The sequence below is a fragment of the Triticum aestivum genome, chromosome 2B (assembly GCF_018294505.1).
Source record: "Triticum aestivum cultivar Chinese Spring chromosome 2B, IWGSC CS RefSeq v2.1, whole genome shotgun sequence".
Classification (NCBI taxonomy): domain Eukaryota; kingdom Viridiplantae; phylum Streptophyta; class Magnoliopsida; order Poales; family Poaceae; genus Triticum; species Triticum aestivum.
In genome coordinates, this window is record NC_057798.1 from 251,015,971 (window position 1) to 251,028,537 (window position 12,567).

At 43.3% G+C, this 12,567-nt stretch overlaps 1 protein-coding gene and 1 pseudogene across 1 annotated transcript; both read right to left on the minus strand.

Moving 5' to 3' along the window:
* LOC123044606 (L-type lectin-domain containing receptor kinase SIT2-like) overlaps positions 1–2,656 on the minus strand; it is an 81,368-nt pseudogene extending 78,712 nt beyond the window's left edge.
* Positions 2,657–7,628: 4,972 nt separating this feature from the next.
* On the minus strand, positions 7,629–12,215 carry LOC123044608 (isopentenyl-diphosphate Delta-isomerase I). Its single transcript, XM_044467401.1, has 7 exons — positions 11,991–12,215; positions 10,168–10,223; positions 9,974–10,065; positions 8,890–8,992; positions 8,662–8,799; positions 8,245–8,494; positions 7,629–8,013 (listed from the first exon to the last, which is right to left on the minus strand). The coding sequence occupies exons 1-7, from the start codon at positions 12,053–12,055 to the stop codon at positions 7,851–7,853; spliced, it is 867 nt and encodes a 288-aa protein (XP_044323336.1). The 5' UTR covers positions 12,056–12,215; the 3' UTR covers positions 7,629–7,850.
* Positions 12,216–12,567: the final 352 nt, after the last annotated feature.

The window sequence follows — 12,567 nt, forward strand, 5'->3', positions numbered from 1 at the left end:
CAGATCAATTCGATCGGGCGTGTTACCCTAGTGCACGTGAGTCCAGGCTCGTGGATTTGAGCAGGCAGTGCCAGTTGGGCCGCTGGGCTAGGCAACCAACCGGTGTGGCCCAAGGTGCACGGAAATCTCAGGAGCAGACTCATTCAGTGGTTGCACGGGCGTACAGACGGCTGGAGCAGCTGCATTACAAGTGTACGGAGGCTCGACCAGGCTAGCACGCAATGGACAAGACATGAGAGATTGTTGCTGAAAAAAAGGCTTGTATATACGTGGAGAAGCTAATAGCATGATAAGACAAGAAGAAGAAATTGTGTAAAGGAATCCAGCGTGGTCAAGGTTTGCACAAATATTTTTTCTTTGGGTCCAATTTTCTTGCAGAGGGGCTTCGTGTGCGCACAACAAGGATGATGACGTGTGTATAAGGCTCGGAGGAGTTTGGAGCTCGTCGTGGCAGGATCATGCATGCACCGGGCGTCAAGCAATGCACAGAGATATGCGAGGCGGAGATGATGTAGGGTGGGGCATGGTTGCAGCCGGACAAGGTCGGCTGGGCTAGATTAGACAGTTTGATGGATTGACATGGATGTTGGTCAAAGTAGAAGAGGCGGTGATTTCAGCAACGACGACATAGGAGTGTGATGTTGATGGTGGCCGACTTCCGGGGCGTGAAAACAAGTGGTGCAGGGTTGAGGGCTTGTGTGGCTTCGACAAGACTATGGCGCGGGGTTGATTCAAGGTAGTGTACACATGAGAGAGCTTGAAGTCGACGAGGCGTGAGGTGGACTGATCATCTACCATGGAGTCATGTTGAAGGTGGAGCTAGAGTCTGGCGGAAGACTTCACTCTGCGCCGATGGAGGGGTTATGGCGTAAATGCATGGAGAGTCGAAGCCTATTTCAGTGGGATAGCGAGAGACACGTGGATCGGACTGGGTACCAGTGGTCTGATGGAGACGTGATACTCGGTATTGGTCGGTGATGATCGATGGTTCTCTACAGTGGGGGTTGAGGTGATGTGGGCTAGTTACCCGGGAGACTCGACCAAGACAGTAGAGGCTCGACGCGGTGTTAGCGACGAGGCGTGCGGTAAGCACGGACACAGCGACAAGCCAATGCACTGATCATCAGACATGAGGTCAAATAAATTGTGCAGGGGTGCTGAAGCAGTGTTGACGAGTACCAAATTTAAGTTGGTGACTCGGTTTATCGGTGATGGTTGATGGACATGAGTTAACCATGGAGAATATGAGAAAGTGAAAAAACGTGAGACAACTATGAATTTGACTCAGGGTGATACAGGGCGACGGTGAAATTCCTTCAAGTTTCAGACAGACGGTCAAGAAAGAGCGGTGGTGTTGAGTTCAGGTAACTCTTATATGTGGCGTCCAATATGTGAGTTGTTCACTTTCACGCAGACAGTGGTAGGTGTGTGATGGCATTGAACGGATACTTCGGATGTTGGGAGCACAAAGTAGAGTATTTAGGAACTTAATTTTTGCTTGAGTGTCGACTGTGAAGAAGGCGAGAAGGGACTACAGTTGCAGGTAGAGTCTGGGAGTAGCAGCGGTGCTCAATAGCGTATCTCAAGTCCAATGTACATGGAGGTTCGACATACGGATGAACCCAAGGTGATGAAGAATATTCGTCAAGGTGAAGTTTGTTAGAGTTGCGTAGAATACTATTATATAAGATATGTTACAGTTGGACTTGGTTTTGGATTGTGTATAGACGGGATAGGAGTCATGTCCAAATAGGACATTTGTATCCTAGGCCTCATGTATAGTGAGGGTAGACACACGATGTAACCGATGCCAACATAATAGCACGGGCACACGGGGAGCAGGCGGCGTGTGCCGGCATCCGAACGGCTGGAGTGCGGTATTGTAGCGGTTTCATGGAAGAAGCGCCTGTAGTCAGATCTTAAGATGTAGCCATATCGATAAACCTCGATAATAAATTTTGATGTCATGTTTGGATGATTATTTGGTCCTCGGTACATCTGACGTGGCCTCGGATTAATTATAACACCTGCATCGCCGTGCCGCTTGCGGGCGTCCGGTTGTGGAGGATGCCGTCGTCGCCGAAGTAGCCGGCGCTGCTGGACGCGAGGGACGTGAGCCCGTTGACGTCGATGCCGACGTGGTTGCCGTCGATGTCGCGGAACCCGTTGTTCTGGTTGGTGTCGAGTTCGACGCCGAAGATGTGGTTCGCGGCGGCGCCGTTGGTGCTGCTACAAGGCCGAGATATTGGCTCGGGAACACGGCGGAGAAGTTGTAGGCCCCCGGGGCGACGAAAAGGACGATGCCATGGCTGCAGTTATTGGCGTCGGGGCAGAGGATGCCGAACACGAAGGAGGCCGAGAACGACCGCACAGTCCGGTTCCGCGCGGCCGGCTCGCGGAAGCGGAACTGCGCCGGGTGGATGGCGTCGGCCTTCTGGCGGAGCGTGCCGTTGGTGAGCTCGACAAGACCGGTTGTGGTGACCGCGGCCGCGCCGCCGAGGGTGATGTTGGCGCCGGCGAAGCTGGAGTAGACGAACTGCTGGCCGACGCTGCAGATAGTAAGGCTAACAGCGACGAGAAGGAGGAGGAGGAAGCAGCTGAGCTTCTTGTGAGCCTGAGGCATAGCCGGTATTGCTCTGCTCGTACGCGGAGGAGAAAGGCGAAGCCTGCGAATGAATTGACTGCTGACTTGCTGAGCGCTGCTCAGCTGCTCGACCAATTACGCAGGAAAATCATGCGGGGGCAGGGGTGGTTCGTCACCGTTTCCTCCACCGCCGTGAGTCGATCAAATTGTAACTTTTTGACCCATCAGCCATACAAGATGAACGCGAATCAACCTGTGGTTGAGTTGGTTAGGTGGGCAGTGGTATTTCCAACTCACCAGGGTTCAAATCTTGGTGCTCGCATTATTTCTGGATTTATTTCAGGATTTCCGGCGATGCGCTTTCAGTGGAAGGAGACGTTCCCGTGGCTCAGTCTTTTGTAGGTGCTCATAGGGGTATGGTGTGCGTGTGTGCGTTCATAGGGATGAGTGTATGCGCGTGTATATGAGCGCTTGTGTCTGTACTGATGCTAAAAAAAAAGCCATACAAGATGAAAATTAGTGATTGCGAAATTAATTGGGATAACTGTACTACTTGTGGGCTTGAAGTATTCCTTAGCACTTGCTCCAATTTTTTTTCTTTCGCTTTAATATTTGATGAAATGAACAGTAAGCGGTGAGCAAATTTCGGTGCACTTTTTTTTTCCTCAAACAGTATGTCCATATAGTCATTTTTGTCGCCAATGTTGGTGCTATCAAATTTTGTGAGGGACGAAAACATGACTAGGCAGCACAAGCCTTTGTTACCGAGATTGTTGCAGTGAGGCACGTACACTCATATCCTCCTCAAATGTTCGGAGGGATAATCCTATCATTGCCCAGACAGAAGAGAGTAGAAAAAAAAAATCATCCAACCGGAGCCCTCACTTTGTCCTCATATGTTCAGGTTGTCCGCAAATCCCCACACCGAGGCCATATATAGGATGATATGGGGATTTTCGAGGGACCTCCGAGTCGGCGCTCATAGCGCCCACGAACGGAACCAGCGCTCAAGCACACCCTTATGTGGGCCGGTCCAATGACGGGAGCAACATCATTCGTTCGAGCAGTAAAAATTTGTGGTTCGATCGGTCGCTCGGTCAAATTGGTCGACTAGTCCACCCTTGACTGGTTGACCGTTAACGAGGGCTCATTGATCGTTGACTCCTCAGAAACAAGGTCACAAAATTCAAAACAAATCATGGGAATAAAAAGATCAAAGACCACAGTTCATGCAATTAAAAAATACAATTAGAAAAATAAATTTAAAAAAAGGTGAATTTGAAAAAATCACAAATTTTAAAACAGTTATTTAACATTTGAAAAAACTTCACCAACAAAAGTGCACGGATTTAAAAATTTCCTTAAATTTTGAAAGAGATAATGAATTTTATAAAAAATCACTAAACCATTAGCAACTGAGAACAATTCATGAAAATTTGAAAAAAACATTAATAAAAGTTTGCGGATTTAAAAATGTATGTGAACATTTAGAAAAGTTAATGAATATGAAAGAATTTCACTAAAAAAATTTCATGAAAAATTGAAAAATCGAGAACTTGAAAGAAGTTCACTAAAAATAGTTGGCAAAACTGGAAAAGTTCTAGAAAGTTTGAAGAAAGTTAGCAAAAACTGACAAAATTTCATGGATTTTAAAAGAGTTAATAAAATTTGAAAAAAAAGTTTGCGAAGTTGGAAAAAAGTTCACAAAATCTAGGAATGTTCACAAATTTGGAAAGTATTTGGATTTTAAAGAAATTCATGCATTTGAATAAAAAAGGTAAAAATAAAAGGAAAAGAAAATGGAAAAACCAAATACTCCCTCCATTCCTAAATATTTGTTCTTTTAGAGATTTAAAATAGACTACTACATGCGGATGTATATAGACATATTTTAGAGTGTAAATTCACTCATTTTGCTTCGTATGTAGTCACTTGTTGAAATCTCTAGAAAGACAAATATTTAGGAACGGAGGGAGTAGAACATAACAAATACTGTTCAGGAAAAAACTAGAAACAAATAGATAAAAACATTCTAGAAGGTTCCCGAAGCTTCCCAAGACTGCCCCGGAAGTTCTTGAAGGTTCCCGAAAATGGTGAAGAATTCACGTTATTGCGCTCTTAAATGGGCCAACCCAGTTCATGTGATGTCACTTGGAGGGGGTGTGCGCCATTTTTGTGATTAAACCAATAATTGGCACTAAGGGCGTCAAATAGGGATCAAGATATTCGGACGTGTCCAGACAGTCCTCCGTGTAGAATGCGGCCCGTTCCATACCACGTATTCTATTGTTTCTCTCTGCACATCCCCAGCATTCACATGCATGTGACAATTTGAGGACAAAGTACATGACATGATTGCATGGGCTTAAAATGGACACGTCCGGGCATTGTCCGGATGGGTCCATAGATGATTAAGGGGCCAAATTTGCCCACTATGGTTGTAGATGCCCTAAAACCTAGACATATGCAGAGTGAGGACAACTTTAATAAAATGTATTTTAAACATATTTTAAATATCCAAAAGAAAATCTGAAACAAGATTTCACGTGTACATCTCTTCAAAAGCATACACACGGCATTAAGTTTTGCAAAAAAAAAATTTTTTGCCTCCACAAGAAAGAAAATTCAGTGTTGAAAATTAGCGTTTCACAAGATTTTTTGATACTTTTTGCACGGGCCAAAAAAAGTGGTTTTTCCGTCAAACTTTGTGCGCATATATATAACATGGAGATGTGCGTGTGAAACTTTTTTTGAAAAGTATGGCATTTAAAAATATGTTTTCCGAAGTGGGTGTAGTCGTGAAAATGTACCCGGATTCATCCAGCCATTTTTCGCAACAGGCAAACCATTTAAACCCGATCCACGCATCACCGACTCACCACTGGCAAGGGATGGCACGCGCTAAGTTTGGGTACGAGTGGAGCCACACATACCATTACCTGTTCCTCCCTGAGCTTATGCATCACCCATACCCATACCTGCCAATGGGTACAAATTTTTTCATACCCGCCACTCGACGGGTTAAAGGGGTACCAATAGGCAAAATATCCACATCTGCTATACATCAACATGAGCATCACATATTCACAAAAAAACAATATATAATCATAATTTATAAATAACAATGCATCATAACAACATTGCATACTTATAAAGAGCAACATATCATAAAAAGATACCACATTCTCATAACAACATCATTTACTCGTAAAAAACAACATATATTTATCCATTTGGAGTTAAAGAACTTAAAATAAAGTTTGACATATTTTTGTCTCATGTCCTTATCTTAATAGGATGTTTAACCGTCGGATACACGGGTAATAGGTATCCACTGCCATCCCTTCTCGCGCTGGCTCTGCGTGCCCATGCCGTGGCATGCGACCTATATGAATCGGTCCATTGACGGACTTTACTATGTTTTCTAAACCATTTTGTCTTCTTTTTTTCTTTCTTGTTTTTTTTTCAGTTTTACCTATTTTTCATATTTTTATCTTCGGGTATTTATCTTACAATTCTTTTGATATGTTTTTGCAGTTTGGGAACATATTCTTAGAATCCCTTAACATTTTTGTAATAGTGAGATATTTCTAATCCCAACGTTAGTTGAAATTCAAGGACAATTTTAGAATTCATGAATATTTTCTAAAACACATGACTATTTTAAAAATTCGAAAAGATTTTGTAAATTCATCGTCGATTTTTATATTCATAGTTTTTTTAGTTCCTGGTCATATTTTGAAATCTGAGAATATTTCTTGGATTCGTAATTTTGAACTCAGGATTTGTTTTTGTAAAATTGGCAACATTCTTTCATTTTATGTTTTTTTATTAAATTAATGGACAGTGTTTTACAGCTTTAGGAAGTATTTTAACAAGAAATTTGGAACATTTTCTAAATCATGATCATTTTTAAGTTCATGTTTCTTTAATAAACTGACATTTTTGAATTCCTGACCATTTTTTAAATCCGATAAGATTTTTGTATTCCAAATATTTTTAAACTCGGTAACACTTTTTAAATTTGATAACATTTTTAAGATTTCGTGTGTTTTAATTCATAAACAATTTTTAGAATCTTAGAAATTATTTTAATAAGAAATCTTCCTGAAAAAAAAAGGCGACTGAAAAACCCATCAAAAAAAGCATATAGAATACTTATGTCTGCTAGCCTCGTTGATGTGAGAAGCCATACTGAATTAGGGTTTACATCCATGCTTGCAGGAATGTTGGGCCATTGTTGGTGCTAGAGTAGTAGGTTGCTTGCTTAGTTGGTTCCTTGGGGTATAGAGGTATGCCTTGAGAAGTATTAATAATGTGTGTTTACTTTCTTACAGAGAAGTAGTAAAGTAAACACACAATGGCATTTGATCGGTCTGATACATTGCTTCTGATCAGACTACAGATTGCAAGTGTTTCCCTTTGTGTGTTTACTTTCTTACAATTAATAATGTGTAGGTTATGATCACCTGGGAGATAAAGGAAGAAAGGTTAATGAAGAATGTGGTTAAAAGCATGATAGTTTAGTACTCCCTCCGTTCCTAAATATTTGTCTGTATGTGGTAGTCATTTGAAATCCCTAAAAAGACAAATATTTAGGAACGGAGAGAGTAGTACTCTAATGTGATGAATCTATACAGTGTAGGTCATATTGCACAATTTTTCTTTATCTTCAGTACAACATAGCAGAAAAGGTGCCCCCGGTACATATTTTCTGCCACGTGACATGGATCATAGAAAAGCTGCCTATGTTCATCTGTTGCGCATCTGACTGAAGGAATTTCTGCATTTTTGTTACTTGCACTTCCCTGGACCCTATTGTATTTTCTTGCTCCTGTTGCAATTGCTGTTTGATAGTTGTACTGTATGTGTTATACGGTGAACATAACAGCACAATCAGTTACCACTGCAAATCAGCAAACGATTGTCCGCGGGCGCGGCATGCCTCCTGCACTAGTCTTTGAAGAAAAGGTGGGTTGCGAATACGCCCAGGTGGAGATCAGAATTCTCATGATCGTCTTACCAACGGAGCAAGCTAAAAAAAAAAATCGATCAAAGGGGAGCACCCCCGGCTCCATTTTCATAGAAAACGAAACCAAACACGCATACAGGTCTTCTGGCAACGACACCAGGTTTCAAACAGTGATAAAGTATGGCAACAGCTGCCACTAGCAAAGATATTCTACCCCCTACTAGTAGTCTACTGGAGTATCAAAGATAAAAGATAGGATAAAACTAGATCTCATCTAGAACTGGGTAAATCAGCTCATTGGGAAGAAGACCACATGAATTTCTTCCGCCAGCCTTGGGTTCTCCTTTCCTTGCTCCAGGGTAGCACGCCCTCCATGTGACAGCCCGTGGATGTTTTTGGACCAGGAAAGCGGAGCAAGCTAAATGCCACAGACATCTCCCGTTGGCACAACAAAAGCCTAGTGGGAAAATCAAAGCATATGAATTATGCCACCATTATCATTTTATCATCATCGTCGTTATGGTACAGGTGAATATGTGAGGTAATAACCAATACAAAGTGGCCATCATCGGGCCAGGTAACAACTGTTCTTTTATTATCCAGATGAGATGCGACGGTTTATCTAGCTGCCTGTGGATAAGTTCTTTTTCAGCACACAACAACAACTATCAAGAGATGGCGTCCTCACTTGAGCTTGTGGATGGTTTCCATGTCCACCGCCTCCGCGAGCGTGCCTTTCTCCAAGTGCTCCCACCAGCCCATGAGGAAGTTGTCCACCACCAGCCTGAACCAGGGGGACAGCTTCACGCCGCCCTCGCCGGTGTCCGCCTGCTGGATGAGCTCCCGCAGTTGCTCCCGGCTCACGTACTTCACGTCAGCCACTTCGTCCGGGTTCGGGACCAGCTTCACGTCGCGCACGATGAACAGCAGGTAGTCCACTGAGGACACGAGAAAACACACAAGTTAGCAACTCTTGCATTTCGGGCTACAGCGACAATGTTCAGATCACGAATCACTGTTAGAATGTACTCCCTCTGACATAAATGTAAGAACAGAGGGAGTAGCAGATACATAAGCGATGCACGACACCCCGATGACGACTTACGCTCATGTTCGCCCCATTTCCCATCAGATGGTGCCTTGTAAAGCATCCGACCGAGAGGGGTGAACTGGTCAACAGGCACATCTTCAGCCGGGATGCCCAGCTCATCGAGGAGCTTCCTCTGAGCAGCATTTCTGACACCTAGAGAATTACAAGTTGCTAATCGTAAGTGAAACCCAGTAAAAAATGGAAGCAACATTGACTATATATCCTAGTAACCGTGGCACATACCAAGAAAGTTTTCCTGAATAAGCTCAGATTCACGGTACAGAGGATGGCTGCAGCAGGTGTTGGTCCATACTAAAGGAAACGTAACCTTCGTTGCAGATCTTTGCTGCAAGAATACAAAAATAATACGACAATGAATAAATGCATAATGGAAAGCAAGTTCAACCAAAAGACCGATCACAAAAGATATTTCAAAAACTGACTGAAAAATAGATAGAAGATAAGATGAGGTAAAGGGAGGATGCTAAACAGATTTTGATCCGTACTATGTACAATCATAAGTGCTTCATAGGTCGTACCAACTCCAGTTACGCGAAGGAAATTGTGATATCATGCTAAGCAGCATGACTAGGTTAAGTTATGGCTAGGCAGAGATGGATACATGTTTCAGTCTCTTCATGCTATTAATGTGAAGCAATATAAGTCAGATATTTTGACTATCATACAAGTCAAGCTGACAAAACTATAGCAGCTACTGATCATGTATGAAAGTGGAGCGCAAATACACTTCATCCATGTTTTGTTTTATTTCCAACTAACCATATTTTTTCGTCTAACTTTTGCCATGTTAAAATCAGATGTCAAGAGCTTTGTTAGCTCGGAAGCTTCTACCGAAGACACTTAAAGCGGACCATGGTAGGTTGGATCTTAAATCAAGGACCAGACAGTAAACTGACACCACTCAGTTTTTCTACTCAGCAGGTAGCAATTCTGTTTATGACTATAATATTATAATTAATTATATATAATCTACAGCCTACAGGGAGTTACAGAAACTAATGCAACTTCAGAGCTAAACATCATATTCATACCAAGAGAGAATTAACATCCAAATGTTTCAAAACGGTGTGCCTACGTGACCTAAACACTATCCACCGAAACAACGTTAGCTAGTTCTATGACGACTCAAGGCAAGAACGTAACTTTCAGGTGGAGACATTCTGTTATTATCTATCAGAGCTACTTGGTACTTCAGAAAAAGAAGTGTTCAGCCCAATCACTGAAAGCCTACAACCTTTGACAGATAGAATACGACACGACAAAAAGGAAAAAAACAGTAAGTTCCAAATGAAAGACTTCTCCAAACCTGAAGTAGCAGCTCATGTTTTGAGTTGAAAAGGAATACGCTGAAAGCCCTGTGGAGCAGGTTCAGAGACTCAATCTTCTCCATCAGATGGCCTACACACCGTACAATGACAAGTCATATTTTGCCAAGTGATCCTAATCAACATCAACAACAGAGAATTTGACAATATATTCAAATGACAGAAACGAACTTACAGGTATATTTTGATTCATGGCCAACAACGTTGTCCTGTTCATCTACCAAAATGCATCTGTGAAATATAAGCCAAGCACAGCAAACAAAAATATTAGTGAATGCCTATCTCCAGATGGCATAGATTAAGAGGAAGTCATGTTTACAGTTAAGCAATTCAAGTAATTAAAGGACTACACATGTACATATAACCAATGGCAAGCAACTAGACTTGAGGCTTATCATGCTTACATGGAACAACTACAGTCAAACTTGTCACGTTGCAGACAAAATCTGAACAAATTTGTCATGTAAGGAGTACTTGAAGGAAAAGGCTCATTTTTAGAACCACGGATGTTACTTTATCTTCTGAATTCCAGCATAAATGACTGCAGCCTTTGTGCTAACTTCACCCAAGCGCTCTACCCTCAGGAAGAAAAAAAATATTCACCCAAGTGCTTAAAAATAAAAACTTGCAAATTCGGTCCTTCATATAATTATCAGTTTCATATAATACAATATGAAAGGGGGAATATGAGCTCCTTATTGAAAAAAAAGAGTGAGGCTTTTATAAGCATGGGTATACCTACACCTGTTAACTCTTTGGATATTTATGGCGCACAAAAAAAATCCAATTTTTTTCCTGAACATGTGGTACTGAATCGATGGTTCACATATAAAATTTTAGGGCCACATTCTTGAGCGTTTGGAGAAACAAAAAGAGTGAAGTTCGAGAAAAGAAAAATTGCGGCACATGTTCTTTTTATGTGTCCCACATACCATTGATTTTCATTCCGATTATTGGTGTGTAACATTGTATACTGCAGCCACGATTTTTTGAGATTTATAGTATAGAAATACTCCCTCCGTTCCAAAATAGATGACCTCTAAGTCATCTATTTTGGAACGGAGGGAGTACAACACAACCTCACTAATTCGTAAGGAAATTTATCTTTGATGCACGCTCGCCTTCACGCAATCTCCGGCTTCCAGTTAAATTTGTACTGCTCGTAATCTGAGCGTTTTTGTATGGCCTCCAGGCTATGGAACTTGTAAACCACCACCTCAGATCACGTTTAGCACATTTATAACATGGACGATTTTTGCAAAGAACTAGGTGCCTGCTTGTCGTCTAAAACAAACAGGCAGTCCTAAGAGGGGTCAAACCTCTGCTTTGATAGTACTCCCTCCGTTCCAAAATACTTGACCCCCACTTGTCTACATATGGATGTATCTATACTTGTTTAGTGTCTAAATACATCCATCTCTAGACAAATGAAAGTCATCTAATTTGGAACGGAGGGAGTAGTACACTAGCTGTTTCTTCCTGTTACGATGCTATGATATATACTCCCTCCGTCCCATAATATAACGTTTTCTGCCACTAGTACGGAGGGAGTACTTTGTAGCCAAACGCAGAGGCTGCACTAGAGTGCCCTCGTCGCATGGCAATGGCATGTCCGGATTTTCTGGGGCAGCGGTCTCCCGCACCGTATATATAGGACGAGATCGATGCCTCGTACCTCCCCGACACACAAGCCAACCGCACCCTCCCGTGATGATCCAAGTCATCACACCAAGACGGCAAGACGAGTACAGGACCCAATGTTCAGAATTCAAATCCCGCACCCTCCCGTCCTGATCCCCGACGAGATCCAACGAAGCAGCCAAACAATAGAGACCGAAAGCTCAAACCCCATACGTGAAACCAGGCCGACAAATCCAGATGCGCGCATCTCGGCACAACCCGGCGAGATATTCGAACTTAAAAAGCAACGAGAGTCGGAGGAGAGAGAGAGAGAGAGAGAGAGAAAAGGCAGGACAGGGATAGGATGCGGGCGCTCACTCATCGTCGAACATGAGGCGCCTCTGGACCTCGTCCATCCCGGCGTCGTCGCCCGTGCCGGCCATGTCTCGCGGCGGAGGAGTCCGGGCGGGCGGCGACCCGAGAGGTCTGCGGCCGTGCGCAGTGTGTATGCGCTGCGCAGGGGTGGGGCGAGGACAGGTGAGGACTGAGGCGGGGGGCTGATAAATAACGGGGAGGGGGGCCGGCGGCGCGGCGTTGTGGGCCCGGTGTGTCAGCGAATATATCCACGCGAGCAAGCGGGGATTCCCTGCGGTCCGAACTGCTGCGAGGCTCCGGCGCTCGCGAGGGGGGCGTTTACGTATCCGCTTCGGTCGCTGAGCGATGGGCCCCGGGCTGCGTTTCCTATGTATGGGTCTTTTTTTTTTGCGGGGTACCTATGTATGGGTCTGTTCTTTGACTGCTCTGGGTCAGAAACGTGGTGTCGAGTTGGACTTGGATCGGATCGGTTTAAATCGAGAGGCGAGACATGCCATACGAGGGACCATACCAAATAAGTTCAAAAATTACCTCAAAAAAAAAGGCAGCTTTTTAAAAATGACATTATTTTATGGTAATC